Genomic DNA, 16,240 nt, shown 5'->3' on the forward strand with positions numbered 1-16,240 from the left:
CTTTCCAGTGTGCCAGCATCCTTTTTGAATTGCAGTCACCGGAACCTGACACAGAACAGGAGCAAACTTAGGGGCCCTGTCCAGCTCCTTGCTACAGTTCCCTGGGCTTTCCTAATTAACTCTTCAGGTGCCACCCCACTGGGTTTACAAACACATTCAGTTTTTCCAGTGGCTATGTAGCTGTTCTTTCTTCCCCCTCATTTCTGAAGTCTTAGGCAGAGATTTTTTTGCCAAGTCACCCACTACACAGAGGAATCAGGGCTCCCACAAGTACCATTTCCTTCCTAATTGAAATAGCCCCATTTGATCAGATCAGCCTTCATTAGCAAGGTCTGTACCACCATCATCATCATCACCTCTCAAAACCCACAGTACAGTCTCACAAGGGTACACTCTAATTAACTAGAGAGGGGAGAACCCCCTCTCCCCCACCTCAGGGCTTGTAGGTGTTGTTGAGTCAGCCCTCTAGGGACAATCTCAGGGAATTGAAGGACTCTGAGCTAATTAACTCTTCGTTAAAAGCGGTGGCTGCTTTGCTATTTTGTGCTTCGTGCAGGGTGAGTGTCTACTGCAGGAGCAAAGGCTGGCAGCGTATCCATGACAACAAAAGGGAGGATTACAAACTGAAATGGTGCGAGACCAAGAGCCGAGAGACCTATTACAACTTCAAAGAAGGTAAGAGGTCAAAGTAGTGGCTGCGAGAGCTAGGGAGGAGGAGGATTTGGGTTCCCTGGCAGGGCACCTCTGCCGGAGCAACGGACGCATGAAGCCTTGGTGGAGAAGATGTGACTGCTCAGCCCCCATGGTGATGGGGGCAGTATAAAGATATAGACCCAGAGTGCGAGCATCACTCTGGTACTGCCATGGGTGGATTGCACTCTTATCTGTCGAGCTGCAAACTCAATCCAATATTATATCCACAGAGCACCCAATGACCAAACCAGGCAATGCCCCCAGCCTTCTAGGCAGAGACAGAAAACGCTTTCCCGAGCAGTTCTCATGCATTAGATCCAATAAACAGTGCATTTGTGCAGTGAAACAATTGGTCTGTGCATACCCCAAGGCCAGCTATTTCTGGCTGCACTGAGAAGAGTCCCAAACTAAGCCACTGCAGGATAATAGGCGTATTTTGCATCATACTGCTTCACCTTGTGTGTAAGGATCTCCAAGTGCTTTACAAAAGGTGGCCATTATTACTGCTGGTGTCGCACTAGGGAAACTGAGGCAGAGGAGCTAAGTTGGAACTTTCTAAAATGGTGTGTGCTTTCTCCTCTATGAAACACATGGATGAATTTGCTCTTCATTTCACTGCTCCCTTTCCGATCTACTCTTCTCTCTCGCCCCCTGTGTACGCTTCTCTCATGCCTGATTTCCATTTCCCTGGGCATGCTGCCCAGCTACCTAGTCCTCTTCCCATCACTGGTGGCTGGTAGATCCAGGCCTACTGGTAGCTCTAGTCCCTGAGAACCTTGGTTCCTTTTGTTTAGCGGGTCCCTCCTCATTCCCAGCTGCACTGATGAGTTTGAACCCATGTGCTAGCAGCTGGGAAATGAAGTCAGCCTGTTCTCCGCAGCCCATCAAGTGCTCTGCAGATCACAGATTGATACCACGGGCCTAGGAGACTTGCCTAAGGTGGCACAAAGGGCAACTCAGATCTGCTGCCTTCCAGTCTCTTGCTCTTACTAAGAGACAATACTACACCTGAACTCTTTTCAAAGCTAGTGCCGTAGGGGGTGGCCTGGCAGCGCAGTTCCACCTTGAGACCAGGGGACATGTTGTCTTCTAACATAACTTGGTTTACGTCCCCTGAGGTCAAGGGAGCTGCTGTACTTCGTGCCAGCTGAGGGGGAGCATTTTGCTTGCTATCCTTAAATGGGATAGGCTTGCTATCCTTAAATGGGACTTGAACGAGCAGAAAGAAAAGAAGCCCCTTTACAAGGGTTTAGATATCGAGGAGCCCTGAAAACTCTAAACCTCCATGCGAAAGGTCAGGCTAAGCATTCTGTGTTTCTCCCTGGCCTAGAGATAAATCTAATCAGCATAACAGGGCTTCTTGGGGCCCAGCCAAACTCCCCACAGGAAGAGCAGGAAACTAAGAACTCACAAAGGCCTCCTTTAGCCTGGTGCCTGATCAGGTTTCACCCCCAAAGAGAGGGGCTTTGTACAGCCAAAATGTAAACTAGCAGCTGGAAGGCTTTTCTCCCATACCCTCCCTCCTAGGAGCCCCAGGGCCTAAGAGCACCCAGCCCCTGCCTCTTAAAGTCTGGGTGCTGGGGAATTAAAGCACTACAGCTGGCCCGGCCTGCTATCCCAGCAATCCCAATACTCAGGGTGTGCAGCTGTGCTCATTCTTACAGCTGGGCCAGAGTGGGTTAACTCTTTCCCTGCCAATCCATGGGCAGGGTCTGGACGTGCCACTGCAGCTACAGTGGGGACATGCCAGCTATTTGGCCAGATTATGCCATTAAAGCAGAGGATGTGGGAGGGGGCCAAACTGCAGGGGGCGGGGAGCCTTTGCAGGCTAGAATTCCTCCTGGCCCCTGGACAGCAGTTCCCCCAGCCTTTGACAGGGGCAGAGTGCCTGTTCTGGGATGCCACATCTCTGCTGGCAGATGTATGGATAAAAGGGCAGGAGACACTGTGCCACCTTCACCCCGGCCCTCCTCACTTCCACCCCAGTCCAGCACGCTGCCTGCATTATCTAGTCACCCTATGGATGTCCCCTGAAGTGGGGTACCAGGGAGGAAGGGAGGGGACAGGAAAGCTCCTTCCCCACATTGGGCACCCACACAGGACCAGATGCTACCTGGCCCTGTGTATATAACAGTATCACCATTGCACTGTAAGTGGCAGGCCAGGTGGCTGCTACTGTGGCAAAGCAAACTCACAGAGGTGCTATGAGGGAAAAGGAGTGTGTGGTCTCTCCCTCCTGGTTTCAGGGCAGATCTCAGCTCCTTGGCAAGCCATTTAGCAGATGGGGAATTTTACTGTGCAGGCAGGATTTACCTCCACGTCCCAGACTGGGATGTGTGGCCCATGAAGGATATGTTTTGTTTTCTAATGCAGGTGAACAGCTTCTCTACCAGATCCCCAACAATAAGGTCCTCACTACTAAGATTGGCCTTTTGAGCAACCTGAGGGAGTATGAGCGGGTGATGAACAAGATCAGCAAGAACTTGAATGCTAAGTAAGGACTGCACATCCTTTTGGGCATTATACAGCCAGAATATAGAAACCCGTGCCACTTAGGAGAGGTACCATATAAAGGAGAAGTTGGATAGATGGTCACCTCATTGATGGGATGAGCAATCATCTGGTAGAGATGGGCTTGTGAGACTCATCGTGGAAATCCTTGGTTTCTCCACCCTGTGATTAAAACTGATCTCTGTTTAAGCTCTGATGAAACTCCACCCTCTACTTTGATCTTAGAACTTTTCAGAATCATTAAGCTAGCCAACCAATCCCGTTTGTATAGCTCCACTGATGATGGACAAAGCAAAGATTGTTTTAAGAAGCCATCTTGTGCCACCATATTTAACTTTGGCTTCACTAGATGTCACATTAACTCATGCAGAGTCTCATATCAATTAACCCAACATGGTACAGCACAATCAGCTCTGGGGACACCAGGCTTTCTCTTCTGTTCTAAAGTCTTGTATGCTCTTCTTTCTTCTCCTCCATCCACTCATCTTTTGGCCTTATGTTTTGATCCAAATCCCACTGGGAGTTAATGGAAGTCTTTCCACTGATTTCAGTGGATTCTGGACCATGCCCTTGGTGGCTGATCAGAATGAAATAGCTTTTCTCCAGTACTGAGCTGTAGTTAAGTTCAATGGTCCATGTTTTCTGCTTCAACCTTCTAAAGATCTTAGTCTTCACTTCAAATGATCTAAGCTGAGGTGGCTGATGAGTGCTACATTTTTAGTAGGCTTTAACTTAGTCCATAGTTTTTTGGGGCTCAGTTTTACTCCTCCAACTAACTGTGCCAGCATTTTTGTCTCTTCACTGGCATTAATATTGGGCTGTAGTCACCCACCTATTCTGTGGGTTTAATCTCTTTGGTTATTTTGAGTATGAAAGAAGAGGTATAAAAGCCATGGCGGGGAGGGGTTGATTTTTTTTTTTTACTCCTTGAAGGAGTAAATGAGAGAAAAGTATCCATCTTTTATTTATGCCTGGGACTGTAGAAATGCCTGATCCCCAAAGGTACCAGTTGTAATGAATCCCCCTGTGAAAGATGAGGTGGGAACTCCTAAAGCTCTAGAGCATTTTGTAAATATCAGACACAGCACATGCCCACCTCTGCTGCAGTGTTATCTGTACCGCAGATGACCTCTGCCATGGTTACCTGAGGTCCTGTCTGTTAGTTTGCAGCAAACCTAATGTGCAAAGGACATCATCAAGGCCAACAGAAATTCTGTCGAGCTTAAGGAAATATTTGGCCATGTCTTAGCATATATCCTCCAGCATTCCCTCCTGGAACTTTTTTCTTTATTCAAATTTGGAGGAGAAGCTTTAGTTTTGCCCAAATCCTTGTCTACCTCTGATAAACAGTCAATATTGATTTACAAGCTGCTGCATGTCCCAAAGTCTTGAAGAGCTTGATGCAATATTATAAGGGATCCGCTCAAGACCCAGAAGTCAGATCCAGATTTGAACTTTCCCAAAAGTTGGAGTCTGGGGTTGAGAGTCAGGCTCGCCTCTAGAGGTGACCAAGAAAAAAATAATTATTGTGAGTAAAAAGGCAGCCTTCCCCAATGGAAATAAAAGAGTGCAGGGGAAAAGACAAGGGAAAAAAAATCCATAACCCAAGTCTTCAGTAAGATGTGCCCCCTACTCTTGTCTGATGAGAACTCAAAAAGGGCTGTATGGCTCAGGAAAGGTTTTTTGGCTTATGGTCGGTTCTCCCACAGGATCCTGAAGATGGAAGACTTCTTCCCAGAATCCTTTCGGCTGGACATAAAAGATGAGAGAGAAGCTTTCTTTGAACTTTACAAAGGTGACTGGCCTTTGCACGTTAGCAGCCAGTGATGAGGTCAAGTGTTCTGGGAGAAACATTGTTTTTTAAATGGCTTAGTGATCTCAAAGTAATTATGAAAAAGCAATGAGGGGCTTTCCTGCTCCCCAGTACCTGCCCACTCCTTCAAATACCCCAGAAATCCCTGGTGTGTTAGCAAGGTGCCTATGGCTTCTCTGACCTGCCCAAGAATCAATCATGCTACAGCTTCCAGCAGCCCTTTCAGCCTCTCTTCTGGAATATCACTAGGGCTAGACAGTAAATGTCCTGAACCCCCATGAATATCAGCAACATGTGGGATATTCATCTAGACCCGAATACTGCTGACAGGTGGGCTACTTAGAGAACGTGACTTGCTCGTTCCCAGTTTCTCTGATATGAAGCCCAAATATGCCCCTTCAACATTCAGATGGTTTTGATTGACCCAGAAGTTCCCCACCCAACTGTCTCTAGCCATCTGTCAGCTGCCTTATAGGTATCTCCTTGCACAACATCCCCGCCTCCAAGCTGTCCAAACCCTGGAGACAGATTCTTGTCTTGGGCAGTGTCAGAAACAGGCTCCCGCCAACTTTCTCCCTTCAGCGGTTCCCTTGGCCATCATCACTAGACATCATCACCAGTGCTTTTGTTTGCCAGCTTGCTCCAACACACCCGCAAAAGCATCCTACAAATGCACTTGAAGGCCCCATCATTCAGGAGGCCGAAACAGAGTCCAGTCTCCAAAGCGAATGATGTACGGAGGAAACTGATACCGCTGAACAAAGCCTTCCCAGCTGTTAGCAGTGGTGTTTCCTCGACATTCTCAGCTGCTGCACGCACAGCAGACACTACTGAATTTGGGACTTGAACTCAGACCCCTGCAGAGTAAGCAATTACCTGCCATCAGGCTGCCCCCATGTAACCTCAAAGGAGCTGATGTATCCTGGCACTGAGCTATTACGATAAACCAGGATCTATATATTGACCAGTTATCATAGTAGAGCTGAGACCAACCGGTAAAACCCAGCTCCAGATCTTAAATGACACCCAAGCTTGGGAGTGTTCAGATCTTGTGATAACCCCAGGCCCTTCTTTAATTGTGAGATATGATATTTAAATATATGTTCAAATGAGCATGTTTCAGCGCCCATTAATTGAGCACGTTGGTGTCTCGGGATAACATGCTTTAGACCAGTGGTTCCCTGACTTGTTCCGCCACTTGCGCAGGGAAAGCCCCTGGCAGGCCAGGCCGGTTTGTTTACCTGCCGCATCCGCAGGTTTGGCCCATCATGGCTCCCAGTGGCCGCTGTTCGCTGCTCCAGGCCAATCGGAGCTGCTGGAAGCGGTGGCCAGTACGTCCCTCGGTCCGCGCCGCTTCCAGCAGCTCCCATTGGCCTGGAGCAGTGAACCTGGACCACTGGGAGCTGCGATCGGCCGAACCTGCGGACGTGGCAGATAAACAAACCGGCCCGGCCCGCCAGGGGCTTTCCCTGCTCAAGCAGTGGAACAAATCTGGGAACCACTGCTTTAGGGAATGTACAGTATCCATAACTGCGCTGTAATCTAATAGACTCTTTCTTGTCTGCAGACACACAGATTTGGATCTGCAAACCCACTTGCTCCAACCAAGGGCGAGGAATTTTCATGCTTAAAAATCAAGCTGGTGTCCACTCGCTTCAGGCCAAGCTCCAGAGCATCGAAGAAGATCCTCTGTACAAGAAGGTGCCGTACAAAGCTCCCCAGGCAAGAATAGTGCAAAGGTAGAGAATGCACTCCATTGTATCCATTTGCAATCCAGCTAGTGCTGGTGACAAAGGGGAAGAAGGGTGTTCCCATGATGTTGATGCAGAACTGCAAGCTGGAAGAGCTGGGTTCCCCTCCTGAATCTGCCACAGACATGCTCTGTGAACTCGGGTAAATTGCTTTGCTTCACTTCACTTTTCTTAGCCAAATCCTTGCTCATTTCCCACTCAGACCTTTATAAGGGAAACTCCCTCTGACTTCAGCTTGGAAACTGAAAAAGAACTGGGTCTGGCACTCTCCACCCCGTGTCATCCAGTCCCCTGAAGGTTAGTGTTTCTGAAAGCAGCTGCCTGAGCACTGACATGTTTGAGATCATCTCTATGGATCTGATCCAGTGCTCCAAGAATTAAGTGGAAAGATGCCAGCTGATCTCCATGGGCACTCAGTCAGACCTTATTGACCTTAATAACTTGAATCCCTTCACAGTTGTTTGATGGCTCACACCACCTCTTCTCAGTGGCCTCAGATTCACTATGTTTTGTGGGTAGAGGGCTATTTCTCAGCTGAGCCTGTTTCAACACTTTCATGTCTGACATTTGGAGATAGATCATCACCATCAAACAAGAGATTTGAGATGATCTCTGTCTGGCAATGTAAGAATGACTTCCAAAGGTCAAATGCTATAGGTTCATACATGACAAAAGCCTTGTAGAGAGCCTTTTGAATAGGTATTATCCCCAGCTTGTGACACCATGCCAAGAATTCACACACCATACAGCTGCAGCATCTGTTCCACCCATTCTATGCCTTGCCTCCTATATATCTGTTGTAGTCTGCCTGGAAGCTGTGAGCTTCTCGACCTCAAACAGCCTCGAACTGCTATTATAGATACTCATGGCTGGTAGTCAAAAGAGACACGTACTTTCTTTGTAAGAACTTCACAGCTAACTATATTTTTTTAAGCCAAAGCCCAGAGAGTCTCTGGCTACCAAATGTTATTGCTGTTTCCTTCTGATGTCTCTGCAAGTGTCATACTCCAGGGCAGTGCAATAATACCATACAGCTTTCTTTTGTAGAGCATCTCTCTTATCAACTGCATCCCAGAATGCTTTGCAAAGTTGAATAACAAAGCCGTGGCAGAAGGAGAGTGAAGTTAGACTAGCAGAAGCAAGGGAGAAAGTTTTCAGCTGAGATTTGAAAAGTGATGGAAAGCTGAGGAGGTGGACAGGTGCAAGACGAAACACAAATAAGGAGCTGTGGAGGAGGAAGCTCTTCCCCAAAACAGGTCCAGTCTCTGTGTAGGGACCTACATAAGGACCTAAATAAAGAGATCCCAGTCCACTAACGAACCACATACAAACAGCAACCACCATTCAGCAAGGTGTGAATTAGATTTCCAACTATCAATACAGTGAAACCCATACAAGAGGCCCTTAATTGGTAATCTCCCATTCTAAGGCACTGCTCCAAACTGTTCCCAGAAATAAAGGGGGTGTGTTTCAAGAGCACTCAGCAGTGGCTTAGCACCTATGTTCCCACAGAAGTTAATGGGCATCATTTTAATAGGAGCAGAAACAAATCCAACCCTGAGAGCCTGTGAAAATCCACACCCATAGTACACTACTCAGTCCCCTCTTTATTAGACACATCCTTATCCAACCAATATTTGTTGGTCCCTTGAGTGGTCACATAAGACAAGGTTCATTCCATTTTGCTGCTGGAGCTTGAGAATTATTGTTATTATTATTAATTATTTGCATTACCATAGCTCTTATGAGCCCTAGTCTTGGCCCTGGACTCCATTGTGCTAGGCACAGTACAAACATGGAACAAAATATGACTCCTGCCACAAAGAATCCAGAATGGGTATGTGCCCAGACGGATCCAGATAAGAGTTCTTCACTGCATAAACTTTCTACTGACTCACCCTGTGCCCTTAGGCAACTCACTAAACTGCTCTCAGTTCCCCATCTTTGAAATAAGAATAGGAAATACTCAGCTCCCAAATGAGAGCTGGGTTGATTAATTCATTGATTTTTCTAAAGTGCCTTGAGCTTCATGAATGAGATGCACTACAGATGTGCAAAGTATTGTCATTATTTATATAATGAGCTGCAATTCACAGACACCTTTCCTGGCTTTCATGGGACAGCCTGGATTCTAAGTGGTTGTTTGGTTCAGTAATCTTGAAGCTAGGCTTCCAGTACACTTCAAGCATCCCAATGACCAATACTACATTATCATGATCAAGTGTGATCAAGGTGTGATTTGCCACATGGCATGCCAACATCATAGTGCAATATACTAAGGGCATGACAAATTTATCATAATGTGACATTAGCATGTTCCATCATGGTGCTGTTTACATCACCCCACCATGCCAGTGGGTCACAACTCAAACATTCTGATATGACAACTTAGCAATTTTATCCCAGAAGGTCAAGAACACAAAACGCCAAACTTCTCAAGCAATTAGTCCATTTTATCCTTGTCAGACTATTACGATAAATCTTTCTTCACAAGGAAGGTGTTAGCTGGTCTAGATGGGAAGGACAGGAGAGCTTTGTAAGAGGGCAAGTCTGAACTGCCAGCCCTTCTGCGGTAGGACAGGTCTGGGTAGGCAGTAGCTTGCACATAGAAGCAGAGGAATTGATAGCCTGGATCAAACCCAAGGTCCATTTGTCCAGTATCCTGTTTCCAACAGTGACCAATACCAGATGATTCAGAGGAAACTGTAAGAACCCTGCAGTAGCGCATGTGGGGTAATCTGCTCCCCACATTAGGTCTCGTTATCATCTAGTCTGACTGCCTGGACATCTCAGATCCCAGAAGCTCACCCACCCTCTCCTGTAACAAACATGTGACTTCTGGCTCAGTTACTGAAGTCCTCAAATCTTGATTTATAGACGTCAAGTTACAGAGAACCCACTATTTTACTCTAGTTCAAACCAGTGCGTGATTGGTGCCCCCACATGGTGCAGAGGAAAAGTCCTCTGCCAACCTGATCTGAGGGAAATTTTTTCCTGACCCCAAATCCTGATCTCCAATAGTGAGAGACTGGGTTAAGGATGAGGTTTATCATCCTGTCCAAAATGTTGTTAGTTTTAACTGTTAGAACTTTGGGTATTCTGTTATCCACATAAATGTCCACTCCCCTTTGGTGAGAAGGGACAACGTACTGCTCCTAAATGATATCACTCTGTGACGGGTCTTTGTATTCAAATGCAAATCTGTATACTCTCAGTAAATATTAGTCACTCTTTAATTCCCTCCCACTCTACAAATGTGGCGTACGCTTTTATTCCTTTAATGTTCAAATGCTCAGCTTCTCTTCCTGCCATTTCACTTTGCGTCCCTAACAGTGCCCTCTGCTGTCAGTGTCCACAAAGAAATGTGGTTTAGACCATAAGATGAATGAATGGGTTTGTTTTGTGGTGTGTAATGAGACTATAGTGTTTTTTAAACCAACTAGAAAACTCCGCATGAACTGGAGAGCTGTGCTGCCAATGGGGAGGGGCAGGGTGAGCTGATTTATCTGAATGTGTCAAGAAATTTAATCTTTCATTTTCTACCTTCTGCAATGTGACAGGTTTCAGAGTAGCAGCCGTGTTAGTCTGTATCCGCAAAAAGAACAGGAGGACTTGTGGCACCTTAGAGACTAACAAATTTATTTGAGCATAAGCTTTCATGACTACAGTTCACTTCATCGGATGCATTCAGTGGAAAATACAGTTTCCACTGAATGCATCCGATAAAGTGAGCTGTCGCTCACGAAAGCTTATGCTCAAATAAATTTGTTAGTCTCTAAGGTGCCACAAATACTCCTTTTCTTTTTACCTTCTGCAATGTGTCCCTTGTTTTCAGGCAGGCAGAAAAGAAACTCTCCAGTACTACATGCTGCCTGAAATTCTCCTTCTGAGAACAGCAGAAATGGGGGGTCGGGGGGAGGGGAGGCCTAGCCCTTTATTCTGGCTATATTAATTCCGTTGAGCAGCTGATTCAGTGGTCTGTCCTGAATATAATTCATAGATTTCGTGGCCAGAAGGGACAATTGTCTAGTCTGCCCTCCTGTATAGCACAAGCCATAGAACTGTCCCAAAATAATTCCTAGAGCAGATATTATAGAAGAAAGATCCCATCTTGATTTAAAATCTTCCAGTGATGCTGAATCCATCACAACCCTTGATAAATTGTCCCAACAGTTAATTATTCTCACTGTTAAAAATGTATGCCTTATTTCCAGTCTAAATTTGACTAGCTTCAACTTTCAGCCATTGGATCGTGTCATACCTTTCTCTGCTAGACAGAAGAGCCCATTATTAAATATTTGTTCCCCATATAGATATTTATAGACTGTAATCAAGTCACCCCTTAACCTTCTTCTCTGTTAAGCTAAATAGACCGAGCTTTTTGAGTCTATCACTATAAGGCATGTTTTCTAATCCTTTAATCATTCTCGGGGCTCTTCTCTGAACCCTTTCCAGTGGGAGTTAGACATGTAAATACTTTATTGAATCTGGGCCTTAGTTTTTAATGGGTCAGCATCTCTCAAGGTTTGTCCTAGGGTAACTATAATGTTAGCACTGCTGTGTGCCTTAGTTGTTTGGGTAACTCAGTGAGAGCCAGAGTTTATAGCAACATGGTCACTTCCATGGTAGGACTGAATTGTGATGTCGCTATCAACGAATGTTAATGGCACTGCTAAAAGCAATCAGAGCTGGGGGACGTGAATAGGATGAGAGTTGGAGTGTTGTCTGTTATAGAAAATGACTTTCTATAGTTGCCCCCTTAATTTTTTTAACCAACCTGCTCTATTTACAAGTTAAAAGATAGGTGTTTTTCTAACTGCATACCTCACAAACTCAACCTCACAGCTAAAAGTCTAGAGGGTTTCTTTCTAGCTCAAACCTGGTCAGCCTATTTGACAGATCTGTTGACGCATGAGCTAGAAAAGAATCCAGGTCACTCGCACTGTCGTGGCGCAACACAGTCGAGAGGTGCTAAAGTGCTAATATACTTTAGTCAGTAAAGTCAGCAGCTCTGATATGACTCTGAATACACACACAAGCCATAGATCTGATGAGTGAAATGATGCCACTTTAACATGGTTGCTTTTCAGAGCAGAACTACACTTTAAAGGACAGAGAGAGACAAGGTGGGTGAGGTAGTATGTTTTATAGAACTGAATTCTGTTGGTCGAAAGCTTGTCTCTCTCACCAACAGAATTTGGTTGGTCCAACCAAAGATATTACCTCACCCACCTTGTCTCTTTAATATCCTGGGGCTGACATGGCTACAACTATACTTTAAGACACATCGTTATTTACACACAGAGGGACCCGCATCTACACTCCTCACTCAAACCACTCTCCCATTTGACTCCACTGGGAGTTTTGCCTGAGCATGGATGATTGGATCGGGTCAAAATGTCAACAGAGGTGAGGGGAAGGGAGATATAGGACAAAAAAGTAGCCATTTAGTGGGTCATTTGGTTTTGTTCATCAGCTTTCAGCTTCTGTTAAACTTAATCTTTTTGGGTAGCCTCTCCCTCCCATTGATCTAAATCCGTAGTTATGGAGTAAAGTGATCAGAGGCTGATTCTGTGTCAACTGAAATCAACGGCAATGCTCCTAGTGACTTCCAAGGGCACAGGAGTGAGCCGTTAACTCCCTATGCTACAGCCCTTCATGTCCTTTCTTGATGTCACATCTTGCACTTTCACTCTGGTAGGTATATCCAAAAGCCTCTGCTCCTAGAGGGGAAGAAGTTTGATGTCCGTTCTTATCTCCTCATTGCCTGCACGGTGCCTTATGTATTATTTTTCGGACATGGCTATGTCCGACTTACCTGCACCCACTACGATGCCACTTCCGATGACCTCACTGCTCATCTGACCAATCAGGTAAGCTGAAAATATATCCATCTATCCACCCTCTGTGATCTGATTGGATGGTGCCAGGAGGTCCCCTTTGTGCCCATAGACCAGTAAAATGATGGACTAGAGATGTCACTATTAGCAAGTAGGGAAGTTGATTTAGGTGCATTCTGGGAGGCAGTTCTGACAGACATGGGACTCCCAAAAGCAGGGAGCCTTGAGAGGCTACTGATGTGGTTCATGAGTTTGTGACCCTTGCACTTTGGCTGGTATGGTAGTGATTGGATCAGGATCCCAAATGCATTATGGCCAAATGGACAGGGTACTGGATTTGGATTCTGTTCTCTGCCACTGATCTGCTGTATGATCTTAGGTGAGACAGTTCCCCTCTCTGGGTCTCTTTTCCCTTAGTCTATCTTATATATGCAGATTGTAAGCTCTTTGGGACAGGGACAATATGTCCCTTGATGGATCTGGGGCCTCAGTCGCTGGTGCTACCATAATTCAAATAAATAATAATCATGCAGCATGCAAAAGTGTCTTTAATAAAGCATGCCTCTTGCTAGCTCTTGGAATTAAACCTTGATCTTTGCCAGCTTTCCTACCTCCAAGTGAGACCCTTGCATCTGCCAAACGCCCAGCCCACCCTCTCTCCCGCTAGTAACAGCCCCTAAGGGGGGCAGAAGCTTCCTGTGAATGGGGAGGCAGAGGGAGAGGAGGGGGAACAAGGCAAGCTACCAAGACTCTTGGAGAAGGGGAGGAATCAGATCCAGGCTGTGAAGGGGCATCCCGGTACATCCTACGGCCATTCCTATGGCATTTTGAGAGCAGCTGGTGCCCAGTGCCCTGTGTTCCCCCTTCTTGGTGATTGGCACCCTGACCTCTGCCCAGGTTTTGGTGCCCTCTCCAGTCTCCCACCTGCCCTGGCAGTTGGGGCACTTACTCCTACCCCTCCCCCCAGGGTGTCTGTGCCAGGACCCATGGCAGCTAGAAGGCGGGACCTGGGCTGGGCCAGGGAGTCCTACTTGCTCCCCGGTGGCTGGCCTAGTCTCACATGCTGCAGTGGCTGCTCCAGTCCCTCCTCCAGGTCCTGCTCTCCTCTACCCCTGCTTCCCTCCCATGCGTGTGGGGCCCGAAATGCAGCTGGATGCCGCTCAAACCCCCCCAATGTATTGTGAGGGTGCAAACCAGTGGGTGGGGTGGAGACATTGATCCACCACCCCCAATATTTCCACTGCGCGCCCCCCCCAGTTCCATTACCCCATGCGATCCCCCTGCTCAACATATACCAAGCAGGGGACCAAAGTCCGCCAGAGGTTTTGCATCACACGAGGCCCACATCAGCTAGGGCTGACCCTGGCGTAAGAGAGTAAATGGGCACTTAGGAAAGAAACCACAGAGAAGAAAACCATTTTGCCTGTAATGCATGTGCTCCCTCCATCAGAATGGTGTGTTCCGAAGAGCCAGGTGGGGAGATCTCCCAGGCTTGCCCGCTTTGTTTCTTGCAGGAGTTTTATTGTTATTGCAGAAGGGTAGCTCAGGACACGTATTATAGCCTCTTTCTGCAATATACGCTGTTATCAACTTGTTTTCCTGGAACAGAGTTGTTTGCTCAACTCAAGGGCTGTGCGCAGGGGATTTCAAGTGCTCAGGTGAGACCCTCTGGCACAACTGACATCAAACAAGGGACAGGTGTTTATTAGCAGAGCAGAAATTACCTAGAAACCGGTTGGGAAGAGGGGGAAAGTTAACTCACCTGAGCAGCTGGCAACGTGGACTTTTTTCAAACTACACTTGATTCCGTCCTTCCTCCCCCACGCCAGGAAGGCAGCCATTTTTCTCTTGTATGTTTCAAATGTCAAGCAGAACCATTTTCCACAGCGCATCTCTATGAAAACTCCCTGCAGTTGGATAGCAAGGTAGCTTGCTCCCCTTGCTGCAGTGAACTTCGCTTTGCTAAACACCAGCAGAGTTTTGGTTAAATGTATAATCATCTATAGCTTGACACAGAAAGTGTAGTATCAAAGCTTTGTTCCAAATGTATTTATTTGTAAATCTACACAGAGCCTATGACTAATTTCAGAGTAGCAGCCGTGTCAGTCTGTATTCGCAAAAAAGAAAAGGAGTACTTGTGGCACCTTAGAGACGCTGTAGCTCACGAAAGCTTATGCTCAAATAAATTTGTTAGTCTCTAAGGTGCCACAAGTACTCCTTTTCTTTTTTATGACTAATTTGGCATCCCGCTTCAATGATTAATTATGATTATTATTATTGTATGTGTTGTTTGTATTACCCTAGTACCTAGGAGCCATTGTAATGGACCGGGACCCCACTGTGCCAGGCACTGTACAAACACAGAACAAAAAGCCAGTCCCTCTCTCAAAGAGCCTACAGTCTATGTGTGGGCCAAATTCATATCTGATTTCGGTCCATTGAAGTACATGAACCAACATTAGCACATTTGGTCCACTTTTGTTTGCAGATGGATTCAAACCAAAACCCTGATTCATGTTTGAAATTCTGGCCCAGATCCCAATTTTGCTGGTGCCTGTCTTGGTTTTCCATTTTACCTTCCTCTAATCCCAGCTACGGACACATCTGGGGGAGCTGAGGTCTTGCACCTAGGACAAACGCTCCCTTTCTCCCACGCCACCTCATTAATACATCCCTGCCAGCCAGTCAGTGGCTTTCCATCCCACGAGTCAGGCTACAGCTCATCAACAGAGAGGGGCTGATATCATTTCACAAGCAAGCACAAGGGAATCTGAAACTGGCTCCTGAAACCTTGGAAAGAAAGCTGCTCTTGTGTGTGTTTCCATCGACAACCCTTTTCCCTCCCCCCCCCCTTTTTTTTAAGAGCTTTGCCGTGTTTTATAAACCAGCTTTTAAAGGGTCTCTCATCCCAAATCAAATATGTAGTTATTGAGCCAGACCGTCGGCTGGTGTAAATCAGTGCACCCCATGGAAATTAATGGAGCGCCATTGATTTACACCAACTGAGGATTTGTCCCATTATTTTTTACAACCCTGTCTTTCTCCTTTAGGCTGACCAGACATCAAGTGTGAAAAATTGGGACAGAGAGTGGGGGGTAATAGGAGCCTATATAAGAAAAAGACCCAAATATCGGGACTGTCCCTATAAAATCGGGACATCTGGTCACCCTATTTTCCTTTGACAAGGTGAAGTTTGTTCTGTCCAGGGCTGGGTCTTTGTGAGGCGCTGCTGAGGATGCTCACAGGATCAGGCCCTCTGTTTTCAGAGGGCATGTGCTGGCAGGAGCCAGTATGCACTTATATTATGAGGACAGGTGGGCGTGGGAAGACAAAGGACCCCTCTGCTGACACCTCATGAGGCTCAACAAGTGATAAGCCTCATTTCCCTCTTGCCCTGGCCAGGGGACAGTGCTTTAATCTGAAACCAGGATAAGACATGTGGCAGACAGCTCCACTAATCAGAAGTTTTGCAGCTTAGCAGCAATTGCATGGCAGATATGTTTGCAATCCTGCCCACCTGTTGCATAAGGAGAGGGGATTTATCTCTCACTGGCCGATGCAAACACCCAGGGCTTGATAAGGCTCCACCTTACCCGAGGATTAATGAGACAGTGGAATTGAGACTTCTTCTC

General features: G+C 46.5%; 1 protein-coding gene across 3 annotated transcripts in view; it reads left to right on the plus strand.

Moving 5' to 3' along the window:
* TTLL10 (tubulin tyrosine ligase like 10) overlaps positions 1 to 16,240 on the plus strand; it is a 105,700-nt gene that overhangs the window by 70,488 nt on the left and 18,972 nt on the right. For all 3 annotated transcript variants that reach the window (XM_038377205.2, XM_043499994.1, XM_043499995.1), the window contains 5 exons: positions 557 to 675; positions 3,067 to 3,187; positions 4,914 to 4,999; positions 6,585 to 6,756; positions 12,470 to 12,641. In XM_038377205.2, coding sequence (XP_038233133.2) covers positions 557 to 675; positions 3,067 to 3,187; positions 4,914 to 4,999; positions 6,585 to 6,756; positions 12,470 to 12,641 — 670 coding nt within the window. The remainder of the gene's footprint in view (positions 1 to 556; positions 676 to 3,066; positions 3,188 to 4,913; positions 5,000 to 6,584; positions 6,757 to 12,469; positions 12,642 to 16,240) is intronic.

This window comes from Dermochelys coriacea, chromosome 18, assembly GCF_009764565.3.
Source record: "Dermochelys coriacea isolate rDerCor1 chromosome 18, rDerCor1.pri.v4, whole genome shotgun sequence".
NCBI classification, from domain to species: Eukaryota; Metazoa; Chordata; order Testudines; family Dermochelyidae; genus Dermochelys; species Dermochelys coriacea.